Genomic DNA, 20,025 nt, shown 5'->3' on the forward strand with positions numbered 1-20,025 from the left:
CACCACCACAACCATTACCACCCACCACCAGTCCACTCCACCACCACCACCACCACACCACCCTTACCACTACTACCACACCGTCGCCACCACCACCACTACAACGCCATCATTCCACCATCACTATCACACCACCATCTCTCCACCGCCACCATCCCACCACCACCCTCACCACTACCATTCCATCACCACCACCACCGCAATCACCAAAACTAAAGAGAATTAGAATAAAAATTAATTCATTAATTTTAATTTAGTGCTTAATATGTTTATCAAACAGCTCTTCAGCTTAAAAAATTCAGCATTCAGCTTTCAGTACTTAACTTTTTAGCTTTCAGTTTCAGTTTTCAGTTTTATCAAACAGCCATAGTCCTGGGGAGTTCTACTTTTTTTTTTTTTGATCAGCAAAAAAAATTTTCATTAACTCATAACATGAAGTACAGAAATAATAGGGGCTTGGGTACACCGACCTGACCACCTAAGAACCTCTTCTCCAAACCACACAGGGGAAACTGATTTAAGCCTAACAGGCTGAGCCCAAATCAAGAGGAAAACCCTAAAAGGAAAAAAAAAAAACCAACGATTGGTAAAGAACCAACCCAACCCAACCCAAAACAAACTGCCCAACCAAACACTTAAAATCCTAATCCTAACTGCTTCATCCACAACGCCAAACCGCCGCCGCCGCCCCTTCAACCACCACATCATCAAGGAAAACTTGATTAATACACTCTAGAGCTGACTGAATAACATGATAGCTATTATCACTACTACTGATATTAGCTTTGGCAATTGTATTCGCACTTCGGTTGTCATCCTGATACACATGGTAAACCTTCGCTTTAATCCAATCCAACAACACCCTGTAATCAGATAAAATATTACTCAACTCATGGTTACCCAAATCTTTCTTGTTAATGAGCTGCACCAAAGTCATAGAGTCCATTTCCATAAGGATTCCTTGCAAATTACGCTCAAATTCAAGTTGCAAACCATCCCGGAGAGCCCCACATTCCACTGCAGTGCTGGAGGAAGCAGTAACATTTTTCCTTCGAAAACCCACCACCCAATTACCAAGGCTGTCACGAATAAGTCCACCAGCCGCACCAGTTGATTTTTTTGTTTGGTTATTATTAATAAACTCCGGTCCGGAAAAAGACAATAGAATAGTTTGGTTATTAATAAAGTCTCTCTCTCTCTCTGTGAAGGACTTGTCGATGTTGACTGGCTAACTTGGGTGACTTAATGGGGCATAAAGACCGACAATTTTTTAACACTGTTTTTCCTAGTTTGCTAAACTCCTACCTAATGAATTGTTATCATTAGTCTTTGAATATCCCCTATTTTTTAACCCCAAAAATACCCTGACAAATCATTAAATTTGAATAAGAAAAACGTAAAATAAACCTCCTATCTTTTTTGGTAAACAAATGAATCTCCTATCTTTATGTCCTTTTGAATCTTACCCATTCTCTCTCTTACGATCTCCTCTCCCTAACATTTCTCTCTTTCTAAATATTTCAAAGTAAATCATAGATAAAATAATGATCTCTCTCTCTCAAAAAAAAAAGGTCATAAATAAAAATAAAAAGACTTCTCTCTCATATCCCGATTATAACTTTGGTAATTAACATACATCTGCTAAAAAGAATAAAGACGAAAGTACATAAACACCCCCTCAATTATTACTTTTTTTTTCCGTGGAGAACCCTTCACATTTAAAATTGCCCATACTGACCTCCTCAACTACTGGAAACTAAAAAAATGCTAACTCCATTAACACAATGGAGGAAATGACTAAGATATTCTTTTTTAAAAGGCAAAAGTACATAAACACCCCCTCAACTATCACTTTATTCCATGGAGACCCCCTAACTTTTATACTATACCCTTATTCTATCAATCGTTGCTCTAATCATTTTTTTTTCATTTTATACAATTTCTTTTTTCCTTACATCAATCATTTTAAAGAGAACCTTATGTATATAACCCTAAAATTGCATTTCACTCATTTCATCCATAAAAGATAGGATTCCTCCAAAAATAGTGCAAAAACTGTGGCAAGGCGGCGGCAAGTGCCTCGGTGGTTCTTTTGCTAAGAAGAAATGAGAAGGGAAGAGTAGGAGGGAAATGAGAGAGGTGTGAGAGAAGAGAAGTGGAGGAGAATGGTGGCAGCCGGCGGCGGCCATGACAACTGCTGCGTTGCTTTTTTCATCTCCATTTTTGTAACTTGTTTGGGTTCTAGAGAGAGAGAGAGAGAGAAAGAGAGAGTATGTATTGAAGAGAGAAAAGGTCGTCGGAGTGGGACGAAACTAGTGGTTAGTCGGTGAAGGTATAGAGAAAGAATAGCTTAGATGGAGAGGGAGAGATTACCTGTGATTGAGATGGGGTAGGAGAGATTACTTGTGCTGGTTTTGAGTTTTTGATTGGAAGTTGTTTGTAAAGGCGATAAAGAGAAGGGTTACCCGTACGTATGTAATGCAACAAGGGTATTTTTATCCGATTTATGGATGGGGTGGGTTCATCAAGAACGATTTTGAGACGGAAGGGTGTCACTTGGGTGACGGAGATTAGTTGAGGGGGTCTATATGAGGATTTTAAATGTGAGGGGGTCTGTATGAACGATTTTAAATATGAGGGGGTCTTTGTGGAAAAAAGTGATAGTTGAGGGGGTGTTTATGTACTTTTTCCATGAATAAAATTGATAAATTTGCAGGAAAAAAAAAACTTTAGGGGGCGACTATTCGCAGTAGCCCACTATATTTCGGTAAATAGTTATTGAAAATCATACATAACATTTTGGTAAATAGTTATTGAAAATAAGATTATATTTCGGTAACTACATGTCGAAAATATGTTCAACCTTCGGTAAACAACTGCCGAACATACATTTTCGGTAAATAGCTATTGAAAAAAATATTATATTTCGGTAATTGTATGCTGAAAATATATTCCAATTTCGGTAACTAACTGTCGAGTATAATTGAAATTTTTTAACGGGCTATGAAAGAAAATACGGGGCTGCGAATAGTCGCCCCCAAACTTTATAGCTATGATAATTTGAATCATCAATCATGGTAATTATATAAATCATAGAAGAGAGCTTAGTCATAACCTATGACATTCCTGCAGCTACAAGGCCTCTCATCCAAGAGGACATTAATTTTGGGAGCTGAAAGACTTCAAGATTAGACTGGACTTGGAAATCCTGTTTTTGGTTGCAATGTGTATGAAGCCTTTCGTCAACTTTTTATGAATTTCCGAATTACCCAAAAAAAAAAAATTATAATCATCAAGGAAATTATCTAGCAAAAAAGAGAGGATGATTTCAACAAACGTAATTCATTTCGTTGAATATGGATGAATATTTATCAGACTGATAAACTAAATTATTTTCATATAATATGGTCAATTTGAACATAAATCACATGCTTTGTACCTGATCAAAATTCACGTGTTTATCGATTTCTGGCTTCTAATGTTTTGTAGTTGAATTAATCTAGATATCATCTGACCAAGGTTAGTATATTTGACCATAATCGCATTTTAAAGTAATCAACACCATACGAAAGATAGAATAATTAAAGCATTAAATTTCAATCCTCTTACAAGTCTTTCTCGAATTTTTTTTTTCCAGTTATATATAAGGATGCAATTGATACGTAAAACTTTTTTAGGGACAGAATTCAAAACTTGGTGTATTTTGTAGGGACCTAAAAAGCAGAAAACCCTTAAAATCATCATGCCTTGCAGTTTTTTAATTTCTTCAATAAGGACGGTGCAATAAATGAATATGCATGACCAGGGCCGGCCCAACCCCCAGGCCCAAGAGGCCTAGGCCTTGGGCATCCCAAAAAGGTCAAATTTTAAGGGCACTCTAATAATTTTTCTATTTGGGCTTGAGTAGAAATCTTTTTTAGTTCAAAAGAAGGAAAAAAAGGGCCCATTCCATATTAAAACCACCGGCGGCCCACACAATTCCAAAGAGGCCCAAAAAAACACACGATGGCTTTTTTGTAAATATGAGATCTAAATGGTCCATTTAATTAAAACCTTCTCAGCTTTTCTCAATTCTCACACGTTTAACGTTTTGCCCAACAGCCCAAAACACAAAAAAAAAAACAAAACAAAACGAAGAAAAGAGCGAAGAACGATTCGAACTTTCGAAGAACTAAGATTCGTTGATTCACTATCACCAAATCGGCTCACTATCATCACCAGCATCTAGTTCTTCGATACAGGTTTCTCTCCCATCTTTTCGCCATACATACATACATATATATATACACACACACACACACACACACACATACATACACACACGTATCTATTAATCTGTTTGTATTTGCAGCTAGGGGTGCAATCGAGCCGAGCCGAGCCGAGTTTCGGCATGTTCGGGCTCGGCTCGCCTCAAAAACAATGAGCTCGAGCTCGGCTCGAGCTCGTGACGAGCTGCAGAACTCGAGCTCGAGCTCGGCTCGATAGGTATTTTCGGAGCTCGAGCTCGGCTCGTTCGGCTCGTTTATGAAACAAATATATATAAATATATATATAAATAAATATAAATATGTAAAAATATATATATATAAATATATATATATAAATATATTATATAATCGAGCTCGCGAGCCAATTCGAGCCGAGTTTCGACTAGCTCGAGCTCAGCTCGTTTATGAAACGAGCTCAGGACTCGAGCTCGAGCTCGGCTCGTTTTTGTCTTGAACCGAGCCGAGCCGAGCCGTTATCGAGCCGAGCTCCGAGCCGCTCGCGAGCGGCTCGGATCGTTTGCAGCCCTATTTGCAGCTTGTTGTTTTTAAGGTTTTTTTTTTTTTGATCGGAGCTTTCAATAGACAACAGTCGGTTTGTTGGCTCACCATCTTCACCAGCATCCAGTTTTTTTTTTTTATTTCTAAGTTCAGTTGATTAGTGATAGTGATATTAGGGTTTTTTTTTATTCTCCATTTGATTTATGTTTAAGCTTATTGGAATTTGAAATGCAGGACCAGTATATACTAGTATACTACACACTGCGGAGTTTTAGAGTATCTCTCTTCCGTTCGCTTGCGACTTGCGAGGCTTTAAATCAGTAAGTATTCTCTTATTATGCAGAGCCCTGGTTGGTGGTGCTTAGATTGGTAATTGTACATATGTTGTTATTTGTTAAATGCAGAGCCTTGACTGGTGGTGCTTAGTTTTGTGCTGATTTAGTTGACATTGGTTGGTGTGCTTAAATTTAAAAATATTTTATTTATCTAGTTACCGGTTAGTGCATCATTAATAATAATGTTATTGTTGCTGTAAAAATTGTTAAGTTAATCTCTTTAAGGGCACATTTGTTTTATTGGCCTTGGGCACTAAAAACCCTTGGGCCGGCCCTGTGCATGACACTTGTCACCACATTGTTCCTACTTTTTTTTCCTACTTGAAATGCCTAGGTTAGTATGACATATTTTCTAATTTCACTTGAATATTCGTGTTTCTTTCCTCATTATCGCTCTTTTATTTAATTAAGTGCAAACAAACACTGTTTTTTTTTTTGTTTGGTAACCTTGCATTTTTTTTTAAAATGATGTCATGGTGTGCTTGCGTACACCTCGATTAATTTTGGGGTCTTAACTAAAATTAACGACTAGGCAAACTTTTAGTAGCATCAATATTTGAAATGTTTGGCTTTGGAGATTCGAACTTGCGACCTTTTGAGAGCAAGCCTTTTAATTGCTTCTCCATGCCCATTTGACCCAAACGCCTTTGGGATTAAGTTTCCCCTGCATTTGTTGTCTCATTAGGCATCCATTTACTTTCTAATGGCTTTAAACTTTCCTCTATAAATTGAGATCCAACCCAAGCCAAATGCACATCCATATTCCCAACTTAAAATTTTCCTCCGTAAAATGAAGGCATCTCAAATTTAAGAGTTAGCAGCAGCAGTGCTGGTGCTCGTGTTGGGCAATGAAGCAGAGGTGTCCATTGCATATAGAAAAACTTTTTCACTGAGCTTTCCGTGAAAATTAAATTGTTTATGAAAGTGAATCTCGAGCATCCAAAGTATTTTGGACAGTCCGGATTCTAATAAAACTTTCTTTCCCGGAAAAGTTTTATTAAAATCCGGACCGTCAAAAGCTAAAACGGAAGACCAAGATTGCGCAATTTACAATGGCTCCCTGAATAAGTCTATCTCAAATGTATATCAATATGACAATATGCATGATGCAAGCACAACTTTTTCCCCTTAAGTTTTCTTGGTTTGTCAATTTGATGGGGAAATCTCTAAAAGTAAGAGGATACCTTAACCCATTGAAGCCAAATATACTAAGCGGTATCCCTGCCTAATCTTTCAAGACTACCCAAATTCCTTACTCATTTCGGCAATTCTGTTTCAAATCATCCCACTATAAATTGAAGCCAAAATTCCAACATCCACATCCCTAAATCACTCGTTACGTAGCTGGTGACAGAGAGAAATCGATATCGAAACCAAAATGAAGGCATCAAACATTGGAGTGTTTATTGTGCTAGTACTGGTCTTGGGCTGCTACAAACCTCAAGTATCCATGGCCGCGACTTGCAAAATACTATCGCTGAGCCCTTGCTTGGACGCTATCAAAAGCGGGACGACTCCTTCGGATAGGTGTTGTAGTCGTTTGAAGGAACAAGAAGCTTGTCTTTGTGAGTTCGCCAAGGACCCCGACTATAGCGAGTACATTACCTCTCCTAATGCCATGAAAGTTGCTACCGCTTGTGGGGTGGCCATCCCCACATGTTAATTGGATATGCCCAACATATTCCTCCCTCCCTCTTTATATGTTTACCTATATGAATAAACGTGTCTTATTGCGTGGAGTGCACAATAAGAACACAGAGGAAGAGTGGGTAAGTAAATACGCATAAATGCGTCATATGGTACCAATGTTATCTACTTGGATTCAAGGATATGCCCCAGTGGTCTTGTTCCTTGTTTTGTTTCAATAAAATCTTAACTTACCAAACAAAGTATTGGTTTCAATGAGGGTACTACTAACAAGATCATCTCTGTTCGCTTCATATCTCTCTCTCTCTCTCTCTCTCTCTCTCTCTCTCTCTCATTTTTTTGTGTCTGTGTGCATGTGTTGTCATCATTAGTCTTTGAATAGCCCTTATTTTTAACCCCAAATAATTCTGGCAAATCGTTAAATTTGAAGACATAATTAGAATAAATTTCCTATCTTTATGTCCTTTTGAATCGGGTTCCTTCTCTTTTTTAAACCGTTTTGATGTAGAAGATGTATCTCCCAAAATTATGGAAGACATGCAACAACAAGAATTTTTCTATGGTACACCAAAGTGTTTTGGCGTATGGCATCTCAAAAATGAGTTTTGATAAGTATTCCATATGGAATGGTAATTATTTCAGTGCAGTGGTAAGTATTTTACATTTAAAATACTTATGACCATATTACTTTTGGGATATCATACACTAAAAAAATTTGGTGTACCATAGATAGACTCCAACAAGTAATACCCTTTAACTTCATGGACGAGAAAGAGAGAGAGGGGGTGGCGTTCCAGTTTTGCCCGTTAAAAAATAAGTAATTGTTTGCAATTTTCAAGCTTAAATAATAGGCTTACTAAAATTAAAAAATATATAATATGGATCTTGATTGATAGATTTTGATGAGATCTATCAAATTCTGCAAAAAAAATTGAAAAACTATTTTTGTATGCCCATTATTTTTAATTTTAAAAATGCATCCTTATTTTTTAAGTACTGATTTGAGAAAATGGAATGGGAGAGAGATTTAAAAGGATATACAGTATACGGAATCCTAAACCGAGATGGAAAGAGTTAACCAAAAAATAGATAAATTTACGAAAAAATTTAACTTCATAGCCATGTAAATACATAAAAATTAAGTATTTATCTAGCAAATAAAAGGAAGCATTTTAACAATATATAATATTTTTATGCTTATAAATGTCATAGTTAATGTGAACATAGATCGCGTACGCGACTGAATAATAAATTCTATCGAATGTCAATGAACTAACAAACGGCCGGATAAAGTAATGAATTATATGTTCATAGTCAATGTGAACAAAGCTCACATGCTTTGTAGGTGATCAAATTTACATGTTCAATGATTCATAGTTTCAATATTTTATAGTTAAATTTATCGCGATAGCTTCTGACCATGCAGGTCAATATTGACAAGGTTCGTAAAGAAAATTGATAAATTCACGTACGTAAAAAAAAAAAAAAAACATTCTATAGCCATGTAAACACATAAAAATAAAAGTAACTATATCTAGCCAACTAAAGGAAGAACTAAATAAAACGTAATTAATTTTTCATCAGTTATCGATGAACTATCAAGCAAATAAATTAATGAACTATTTTCGTTGTCAATGTGAACATAAGATCACATGCTTTGATACTTTCTAATGGCTTTGGTTTCCTCTATAAATTGAGATCCCACCCAAGCCAATTAAATGCACATCCAACTTTTGGGCATATACCAAATTGTAGTGAATGATATAGTGGAAAATAAAAAATGAAGGCATCGCAAATCAATGTAGTGTTGGCGGCGGTAGTGTTTACCAATTTTTCCCTCGATCGAAATCGACGGAGATTTCGGGAAACAAAGCCAACAACAAAAATAAAGGCGAATTCGGCTTGTCTCCACAAACGGATTTGAGGTTCCTTGCCGTATTTCAGGACTTCACCGGAAAAGAAATGGCGAATAAATCAAATGCTATTTTTTGGGGTGATGAATTGACTCGTAAAAGAAGACCGTCACCCGCCAATCTCCAAGAACGGAATCGACCCATCGATTGGGCGGAGTGGATTGATGGTTTAGTGAAGTGGGGTGAAGCGGAAGAAAAATAACAAATGGACTTTGTTATTTTTTCAAGGTAGATTTACAATCAAAAAGGACGGATCCCCATTGAAAGTAAGGGAGTTAATTTAATCCTACTCCTAGGAAGACAAAAATAAGAACAAAGTGAAGACTTTGATTTGTTTGAAGGAGTTTACAATGAAGCCAAAAGAGGCTATTTATAGGAAATACAATGTGTAGGAAATAACTTCCTAACTTCTCACTACTCTTCATCATCTTCCAAGTGTCCAAATAACTTCCCACAAACTCCAAAGTGTGTAGGAGCATGCCACTTGTCAAAATAACTTCTCTTCAACTTCAAAGTGTGTAGGACGATAACAAGTGTCTTTTTAACTTCCAAATGTATAGGAGCATGCCAAGTGTCCTGCACTTTATTAAAATACAAACAAATAAAAACTAGTTATATTATTAATACGAAATAATAAAATAGGAAGCATTCCCATAAACGCCACCTTTCGGTCGATCGACAGGCGGTGAAATATGGTACAAACAATGCCCCCCTTATTCATTTGGGTGAAGTGCTAACGTAACCCAAGTGAATAATGAAACTAGTTTTAAATCACCCCTCTGTCGATATCAACGGGTGATAACTCTTTACGGTGTAAACATTATGCCCCCCAACTCTCGAAGATTTTTAGATAACTTTTACACCAATCCTTTCACTTTTCGACTGGTACAATAAAGCCTTCAAGGCTTAAAAAAACCACTGTCGAGAGTAACATGGTGGCATGCCCGTCGATCATTTCCTTTAAACTTTGATTCCTACTGAAAGGAAACCGGAAACATGGAAATGTGGTCTGTTGGAACATATCAAAGGCAAAACTCCGTCGATTGTATATACTTTGCAAAGCCTTGAACTCGACTGAAGAAATCGACAGAGAAATGGCATTTTCTAGGAGGCTTGATAAGGAATGTTCTAAATTGACGGGACCATGACTAGTTCTCCTTGGCCAAGTAACCAATTTGTCCATGGCCATATATTGCCACGTACAGCAGAAACCACTGGACAATTGCCTTTCCTTTAACTTAGGCATTTGACAAATTAACCTTCTGCCAACCAATCATGTGATTCCTTCATAAAGGAAACAAGAAGCAACAAAACATGGCCTATCGAATAAAGGCCTATCGATCAAAACTCTAAGAATGGCCTATCGATAAAAGGATTTATGCCATGAGCCTTAATCAAGCACAAGCATTTGTTTACTTAATTTCTCCCCCAACATTTGATAAAGAAATGGCCAAACCCATGCGCGCAGCAATACGACAAACATTCCCTGATCAAATTATGGGAGTTGAGATTCTTTCGATAAAGAAAAGGCCAAAACACGCGCGTAGCAAACGACAAACATTCCCTCTATCGAATTCATCCGAGATTTCGGAAAACAAAGTCGAAACAAGAATAAGGGCCAAAAGCAATAATTTCTTTTGGATTTGGAGGCCAATGGAGCTTAACCCCCAACAGTAATGACATGAACATCCTTTACGTCGAAGGTCGACAGGTTGCATCCAAAATGATAGAATGGGAACAAATTTGTTCCCTGTTTGATGCCAAGAACAAGCCAACAAACGGCTGTCTTTAAATGAATACAATATCAGGCCTTAAAAGGCTTTCATTTGAATCCTTTCACTGGGTAAAGTACAAACAATCCCAGAAACTGATTTTTCCATTGCTAAAGAAGGACTTTTATTGGGCAAACGAAATGTGGAAGCCTTGCAATTAAGGCCTTTTAACCCCAAAATCCTCCAATAGTTGTCCATCAAAGGGCTGGCCTTCCGTAAGCAAATAAATTGTTTAGGCCTTTCATGCCATGCTTTATATTTACTTAATTTGGCTTAACATAGATGAGTTTTGCCCCCCATGACTCATGGGCATAGCCTTTCGATGATGCCAAGAATTCACGATTGTCCTACTTTATAAAGGTCAATCATACTATCAAATGGCATTTTTTGAACACGTAAATTGACCAAGTCTTCATATTATACTAGAATTTTTCATCTCTTACATTTGTTTATAATGAACCCTCTAATTTGGGTTCATATTCGAAACAAACAAAGTCATGTAGCCTGTTGAGAAGCAATTGCAACACAGCCATCACAGTGGCTTTATGCATACTTGAATGAGGTCTTCACTCCATTTAATGTTTGAATCAAAAAGGCTAACACTAATCCAAAACTGGATTAACGTATTAAGTCATATGATAGTCTCCTGCACTATTTCTTACCAACGAGACTTTCCGTGCACATCAATGGCCAAATTAACAGTTACATTTGTTCCAAATTACAGGGCAAATCAATGCCTCTGTTGAACCTTTTTTGTCAAAAGCAGAGACATGGTTCAAATCTCTCAAAATAGTTAGCCAACAATTGGCCGGCTTCTTTTGAACAATAATTTGCTTTCAAGCCCATCATGCAAAGCTTGAAATTTTTTTTTTTTTTTACATTTGATCCGGAACCTGACTGTTCCAATTGGCCAACAAATGGCCGCTTATCTATTACGTAAAATGTCAAAAACCTTGTAAGGTTTTCTCTTCACATATGATTTCACCATTACTTCCGATTTAGTAATGTTGCCCTCCTTCTAGCGCCAAAATTGTTTACCAATTTTTCCCTCGATCGAAATCGACGGAGATTTCGGGAAACAAAGCCAACAACAAAAATAAAGGCGAATTCGGCTTGTCTCCACAAACGGATTTGAGGTTCCTTGCCGTATTTCAGGACTTCACCGGAAAAGAAATGGCGAATAAATCAAATGCTATTTTTTGGGGTGATGAATTGACTCGTAAAAGAAGACCGTCACCCGCCAATCTCCAAGAACGGAATCGACCCATCGATTGGGCGGAGTGGATTGGTGGTTTAGTGAAGTGGGGTGAAGCGGAAGAAAAATAACAAATGGACTTTGTTATTTTTCCAAGGTAGATTTACAATCAAAAAGGACGGATCCCCATTGAAAGTAAGGGAGTTAATTTAATCCTACTCCTAGGAAGACAAAAATAAGAACAAAGTGAAGACTTTGATTTGTTTGAAGGAGTTTACAATGAAGCCAAAAGAGGCTATTTATAGGAAATACAATGTGTAGGAAATAACTTCCTAACTTCTCACTACTCTTCATCATCTTCCAAGTGTCCAAATAACTTCCCACAAACTCCAAAGTGTGTAGGAGCATGCCACTTGTCAAAATAACTTCTCTTCAACTTCAAAGTGTGTAGGACGATGACAAGTGTCTTTTTAACTTCCAAATGTATAGGAGCATGTCAAGTGTCCTGCACTTTATTAAAATACAAACAAATAAAAACTAGTTATATTATTAATACGAAATAATAAAATAGGAAGCATTCCCATAAATGCCACCTTTCGGTCGATCGACAGGCGGTGAAATATGGTACAAACAGATAGTACTGCTAGTGGTGGTGTTGGGGTATGAAGCAGAGGTGTCTGTGGCGGCGGCTGCAGTGACATGCAATACCATACATCACTCGAACAAGATGGTTCAATGGATTTGGCATATGAGGAACGATTTTGAGGCATGGTAAAGACTCGATCGTCACACAAAAAAAAAACCAAAATTTCATGTAAAACTCTATCTTAAGATAGTCGTTCCATAAAAGCCAGTCTCTTTTTTTTCTTTTTTCTTTTTAATAAATAGGGAGATAATATAAAACTAACCAGACATGCAACCCTTCACAACTGGACTCTTGCAAGCAGCTCATCTTGTTCGGCACCCCTCCTTCCAAACTTTGCTGCACCAAGATGAAGCAGCAAAAGCCTTGCTTTTGCAAGTACATCAAGGACCCCAGTTTGAAGAAATATATCCACTCTCCTAATGCCAAGAAAACTGCTAAAACTTGTGGGGTTCCCGTCCCCAAGTGTTAAAGTATTTGCTGTATTGCCTACGATGTGGTTGGAGGTGTGATTGGTAGGTGTGTATCTACTATTTTCCTTTACGATAATTGTGTGGTATAGTGCTAATAAAGGCAATAATTTGGTTGTGGAATGGGGTATCCCTTTGATCAGTTGTAAAGTCCTGCTATTGCTTTCTAGTTTATTTCTGTTGTTGATCTTCAGTTGGTTGTGCCATGTTTTGGTTTGAAATTAGGTTGTGAATCGTTAGTTTTAGTTTGGTTTCAAAGCTCCCAAAAACATAGTCCTGGGGAGCTTTATTTTTTTTTTTATCAACAAAAAAAAATTTCATTAACTCATAACACGAAATACAGAGATAATAGGGGCTTGGATACACTGACCTGACCACCCAAGACCCTCTTCTTCAAACCAAATGGAGGAAACTCATTTAAATTTAACAGGCTGAGCCCAAACTAGGAGGAAAACCTTAAAAGAAAAACCCTAAAAGAAAAAGAAAAAAAATCAACAGTTGGTAAAGAACTAACCCAACCCAAAACAAACAGCTCAACCAAACACCTAAAACCCTAATCCTAACTGCTTCATCCACAACGCCAAATCGCCGCCGCCACCTCCGCAACCACCACATCATCAAGGAAAACTTGATTAATACACTCTGGAGCTAACTAAATAACATGATAGCTATTATCACTACTACTGATATTAGCTTTGGCAATTGTATTCGCACTTCGGTTGGCATCCCATCACACATGGTAAACCTTTGCTTTAATCTGGTACAACAACACCCTGCAATCAGATAAAATGTTACTCAAATCATGGTTACCCAAATCTTTCTTGTTAATGAGCTGCACCAAAGTCATAAAGTCTGTTTTCACAAGGATTCCCGGAGAGCCCAACATTCCACTGCAGTGCTGGAGGAAGCATTAACATTTTTCCTTCGAAAGCCCACCACCCAATTACCAGGGCTGTCACGAATAAGTCCACCAGCCGCACCAGTTGATTCTTTATTATTAATAAACTCCGATCCGGAATATCCCCTATTTTGTAACCCCAAAAATACCCTGACAAATCATTAAATTTGAATAAGAAAAACGTAAAATAAATCTCCTATCTTTTTTGGTAAACAAATAAATCTCCTATCTTTATGTGCTTTTGAATCTTACTCATTCTCTTTTTTATGATCTTCTCTCTCTAACATTTCTCTCTTTCTAAATATTTCAATGTAAATCATAGATAAAATAATGATCTCTCTCTCTCAAAAAAAGTCGTAAATAAAAATAAAAAGACTTCACTCTCATATCCCGATTATAACGTTGGTAATTAACATAAATCTGCTAAAAAGAATAAAGACGAAAGTACATAAACACCTCCTCAACTATTACTTTTTTCCACGGAGAACCCCTCACATTTAAAATTGCCCATACTGACCATCTCAACTACTGGAAACAAAAAAAATGCTAACTCCGTTAACGGAATTGAGGAAATGACTAAGATATCCTTTTTTATAAGGCAAAAGTACATAAACACCCCTCAACTATCACTTTGTTCCACGAAACCCCCGAACTTTTATATTATACCCTTATTCTATCAATCGTTGCTCTAATCATTTTTTTTTTCATTTTATACAATTTCTTTTTTCCTTACATCAATCATTTTAAAGAGAACCTTATGTATATAACCCTAAAATTGAATTTTCACTCATTTCATCCATAAAAGATCGAATTCCTCCAAAAATAGTGCAAAAACTGTGGCAAGGCGGCGGCAAGTGCCTCGGTGGTTCTTTTGCTAAGGGTGTCACTTAGGTAACGGAGATTAGTTGAGGGGGTCTGTATGAGCGATTTTAAATGTGAGGGGGTCTTCGTAGAAAAAAGTGATAGTTGAGGGGGTATTTATGTACTTTTGCCAAGAATAAAATTGATAAATTTGCCGGAAAAAAAACTTTATAGCTATGATAATTTGAATCATCAATCATGGTAATTATATAAGTCATAGAAGAGAGCTTAGTCATAACCTATGATATTCCTGCAGCTACAAGGCCTCTCATCCGAGAGGACATTTTGGGAGCTGAAAGACTTCAAGATTAGACTGGACTTGGTAATCCTGTTTTTGGTTAGAATGTGTATGAAGCCTTTGGTTAACTTTTTATGAATTTCCGAATTACCCAAAAAAAAATCATAATCATCAAGGAAATTATCTAGCAAAAAAGAGAGGATGATTTCAACAAACGTAATTCATTTTGTTGAATATGGATGAATATTCACCAAACTGATAAACTAAATTATTTTCATATAATATGGTCAATTTGAACATAGATCACATGCTTTGTACCTGATCAAAATTCACGTGTTTATCGATTTCTGGCTTCTAATATTTTGTAGTTGAATTAATCTGGATATCATCTGACCAAGGTTAGTATATTTGACCATAATTACATTTTAAAGTAATCAACGCCATAAGAAAGACAGAATAATAAAGCATTAAATTTCAATCCCGGCCTCACAAGTCTTTCTTGATTTTTTTTTCCAGTTATAAGGATGCAATTGATACGTAAAACATTTTTAGGGACAGAATTCAAAACTTGGTGTATTTTGTAGGGACCTAAAAAGCAGAAAACCCATAAAATCATCATGCCTTGCTGTTTTTAATTTCTTCAATAAGGACGATGCAATAAATGAATATGCATGACACTTGTCACCACATTTTTCCTACTTTTTTCTTTCTACTTGAAATGCCTAGGTTAGTATGACATATTTACTAATTTCACCTGAACTAGTTCTTGTTTCTTTCTTCATTTTCACTCTTTTATTTAATTAAGTGCAAACAAACACTGTTTTTGTTTTTGTTTGGTAACCTTGCATTTGTTTAAAATGATGTCAGGGCGCGTTTGGGTACACCTCGATTAATTATGGGGTCTTAACTGAAGTTAACGACTAGGCAAACTTTTATTGACATTAAGGTTTGAAATGTTTGGCCTTTGGAGATTCGAACTTGCGACCTTTTGAGAGCAAGCCTTCAAATTGTTTTCCCATGCCCATTTGACCCGAACGCCTTTTGGGATTAAGTTTCCCCTGCATTTGTTGTCTCATTAGGCCTCCATTTACTTTCGAATGGCTTTAAACTTTTCTCTATAAATTGAGATCCAACCCAAGCCAAATGCACATCCATAGTCCCAACTTCATATTTTCCTCCATCAAATGAAGGCATCTCAAATTTAAGTGTTAGCAGCAGCAGTGCTGATGCTGGTGTTGGGCTATGAAGCAGAGGTGTCCATTGCATAGAGAAAAACTTTTTCTCTGAGCTTTCCGTGAAAATTAAATTGTTTATGAAGGCGAATCTCGAGCATCCAAAGTACTCCCTCTGTCCCTAAATAAGTGTCCGGCGCGCAAAACTAGGCGTTAAAAATGAAGCATTTGTTTCGTTAAAAAAATCAATTTTTTTTCACAAATCAATAGATGGCAATGAGTTCTATTATATTGTGAAAAAAAATTAAAATTTTTAATAAAAAATATGCATGTTTTGTAAAGCCTAGTTTTGCGTGCCGGACACTTATTTAGGGACAGAGGGAGTATTTAATTTGGACAGTCCGGATTATAATGAAACTTTTCCAGACTTTCTTTCCTGGAAAAGTTTCATTAGATTCCGGACCGTCCAAAGCCGAAACGGAAGGCCAAGATCGCGCAATCTAGAGCGGTTCCGTGAATAAGTCTATCTCAAGTGTTTATCAATATGCATGATGCAAGCACAGGCTTTTTCCCCTTGAGTTTTCTTGGTTTGTCAATTTGATGGGGAAATCTGTAAAAGTAAGAGGATACCTTAACCCATTGAAGCCAAATATACTAAGCGGTATCCCTGCCTAATCTTTCAAGACTACCCGAATTCCTTACTCATTTCGGCTATTCTGTTTCAAATCATCCCACTGTAAATTGAAGCCAAAATTCCAACATCCACATCCCTAAATCACTCGTTACCTAGCTGGTGACAGAGAGAAATCGATATCGAAACCAAAATGAAGGCATCAAACATTGGAGTGTTTATTGTGCTAGTACTGGTCTTGGGCTGCTACAAACCTAAAGTATCCATGGCCGCGACTTGCAAAATACTATCGCTGAGCCCTTGCTTGGACGCTATCACAAGCGGGACGACTCCTTCGGATAGGTGTTGTAGTCGTTTGAAGGAACAAGAAGCTTGTCTTTGTGAGTTCGCCAAGGACCCTGACTATAGCCAGTACATTACCTCTCCTAATGCCATGAAAGTTGCTACCGCTTGTGGGGTTGCCATCCCCACATGTTAATTGGATTTGCCCAACAAATTCCTCCCTCCCTCTTTATATGTTTACCTATATGAATAAATGCGTCTTATTGCGTGGAGTGCACAATAAGAACGCAGAGGGAAAGTGCGTAAGTAAATACGCATAAATGCGTCCTATGGTACCAATGTTATCTACTTGGATTCAGGGATATGCCCTAGTGGTCTTGTTCCCTGTTTTGTTTCAATAAAATCTTAACTTACCAAAGAAAGTATTGGTTTCAATGAGGGTACTACTAACAAGATCAACTCTGTTCGCTCTCTCTCTCTCATTTTTGTGTGTGTGTGTGCGCGCATGTGTTGGCATCATTAGTCTTTGAATAGCCCTTATTTTTTAACCCCAAATAATCTTGGCAAATCGTTAAATTTGAAGACATAATTTGAATAAATTTCCTATCTTTATGTCCTTTTGAATCGGCTTCCTTCTCTCTTTTCCAATCTTCTCTTTTTTAAACCGTTTTGATGTAGAAGAAGTATCTCTCAAAATTATGGAGGACAACAAGAAGAATTTTTCTATGGTACAACAAATGTTTTGGCGTATGGCATCCCAAAAATGAGTTTTGGTAAGTATTCCATATGGAATGATAATTATTTCAGTGCAGTGATAAGTATTTTACATTTAACATACTTATCACCATATTACTTTTGGGTTTGGTGTATCATGTATCATAGATAGACTCCAACAAGGAATACCTCTAACTTCACGGACAAATGAGAGAGAGAGATGGGTTTGGTGTATCATAGATAGACTCCAACAAGGAATACCCTCTAACTTCATGGACAAATGAGAGAGAGAGAGAGAGAGAGAGAGAGAGAGAGGGGGGGGGGGGGGGGGGGTGGTGGTGTGGTGTGTTCCATTTTTGCCCCTTAAAAAACAAGTACTTATTTGCAATTTTCAAGCTTAAAAATAATAGGTTTATTTACAATTTTCAAAAACAAGTACTTATTTGTAATTTTCAAGCTTAAAAATAATATGCAATATGGATCTTAATTGATAGATTTCGATGAGATCTATCAAACACTGTAAAAAAAATTAAAAAATTATTTTTTAAGCCCATTATTTTTAATTTTAAAAATACGTTTTTATTTTTTGAGTACTTATTTTATAAAATGGAACAGAAGAGAGATTTAAAAGGATATACAGAATACGGAATCCTAGACCGTGATAGAAAGAGTTAACTCCTAACAAAAAAATGGTTTGTTCTCTGTTCGTCGGCATTAATTACAAGCTATTTTCTGATTGGGCCACGTCATCAACAGCCCAACAACACAATTTTCGGCCTGCGCAAAAAAATGGAACCCTGAACGCCTATTCGTGCGGGAACTTAACTTTATGCTATTTGAAAGGTTAATGGTACAGATTTTAAATCTGTACGTATCAGCGCGTACAAAATTCATTTGGGCCCGTTTCGCCTCTCAAAAAAATAATCGGAACTACTTATTTTGTTTAAAATATTTCATTTATGGCCTTTTCAAAAAATAAGCTCAATTGCATATTGTTTAGGGCATCTACAAAACATTCCATTTTGTCTTGAATTCTGGGACAAAATGGGATCTTTCGTAGAGCCACTAAACGATACAAGATTGAGATTATTTTTTGTATGGATCATAAACAAAGTATTTTAAATAAAATGAGCGGTTCCGATCATTTTTTTGGAACCCAAAACGGTACAAAATAGGCTTTGCACATGCTTGTACAGATTCAAAATCTGTGCCATTAGCTCTGTTATGCTATGTCTACGTCAAAATATTAATATGTATATGTATTATTTACATGAGAATTTTTTTTGTTGTCCTAGCCCAGGAGTTGCTCGAGCCCAAGAAAGAGAGCGAGATATGCCTTGGGGGAGGAGGAGCCGAAGAGGTGCTCCCCTGCAGAAAAACCCTATTCTGGTTGGGCTTTTGTCATTGTGATGTTTATCCAACTTTTTGTTGGATTCTTTTTCCTTTTTTTCGTTTTTAATAAAATTTCATCTTTTATCGGAAAAAGAAAAAGGGGAAGCGTCCTAGAGAGGGAGAGACGTTCCACTTTCCAAACCATTTGTTCTCTTTTTTTAAATTATATGTTTTTTATAGTTAAAGTGAACGTAGATCGCATATGCGACCAAATAATTAATTCTGTCAAATGTCAATCAAACTAACAAATGGATAAAGTAATGAATTATGTTCATGGTAAATGTGAACAAAGCTCACACGCTTTGTATATGATCAAATTTACATCTTCGATTTATAGTTTCAATATTTGTTTACCATTTTAATGTCCCACATCGACTAAATATGAGATTGGCCATGTTCATGTAAACTCTTGGACATCCTCCCCTTGCGAGCCGGTTTTCAAGAATGAGTTCTATACAAGAATTTGTATAATTTGTATAAATGGTATCAGAATCAGCCACCACGTCGAGTATGGGCTCGAATGCACCCGTGCAAGTATGGGCTTGTATGGGTGCAACTTTGCAGTTCGACTCTTGGCCGGAGTGGCAACCTATTGATTGGACGAGAGTTAATTCCATGCCAATAGAGTGATGGGCCATTGTGGATGTCGGCTACAAAGCGTGGTGATATGTTACAATTCTAATGTCTCACATTGGCTAATTATGAGCTTAGCTATGTGCATATAAGTTCTTGAGCACTCTCCCTGAAGCGTGGTGATATGTTATGATCCTAATGTCTCACATCAGCTCAATATTAGCATGTCCATGTGCATATAAGCTTTTGAACAACCTCTCTTTGTAAAGCCAATTTTCAAGGGGGAGTTCTACCCAAGGGCTTGTATCAATATTATTGTTAAATTGATCGCGATAGCTTCTGACCAAGATCAAAATAATACACGATATTCCTGATTAGGATGAAAATACAGAGATAATTAAAATACCCTAACAACTTACTAAATTCGAATTAGGGGGTGTTTCTATTAACAAAAATCACAAAAAAAAATTATCATATTTTACCTTTTCGTTTTCACTAATAAAAAAGTTTTAGTATTTTACCA

General features: G+C 36.8%; 1 protein-coding gene across 1 annotated transcript; it reads left to right on the plus strand.

Moving 5' to 3' along the window:
• Positions 1 to 16,663: 16,663 nt before the first annotated feature.
• Positions 16,664 to 17,245, plus strand: LOC131310612 (non-specific lipid-transfer protein 2-like). The gene has a single exon (XM_058337731.1). The coding sequence runs from the start codon at positions 16,735 to 16,737 to the stop codon at positions 17,017 to 17,019; it is 285 nt and encodes a 94-aa protein (XP_058193714.1). The 5' UTR covers positions 16,664 to 16,734; the 3' UTR covers positions 17,020 to 17,245.
• Positions 17,246 to 20,025: the final 2,780 nt, after the last annotated feature.

Source organism: Rhododendron vialii, chromosome 12a (genome assembly GCF_030253575.1).
Source record: "Rhododendron vialii isolate Sample 1 chromosome 12a, ASM3025357v1".
NCBI lineage: Eukaryota > Viridiplantae > Streptophyta > Magnoliopsida > Ericales > Ericaceae > Rhododendron > Rhododendron vialii.

Bases quoted from the DNA above. Each gene is read 5' to 3' on its own strand.
- LOC131310612 (XM_058337731.1), top strand. From the start codon at position 16,735: ATGAAGGCATCAAACATTGGAGTGTTTATTGTGCTAGTACTGGTCTTG.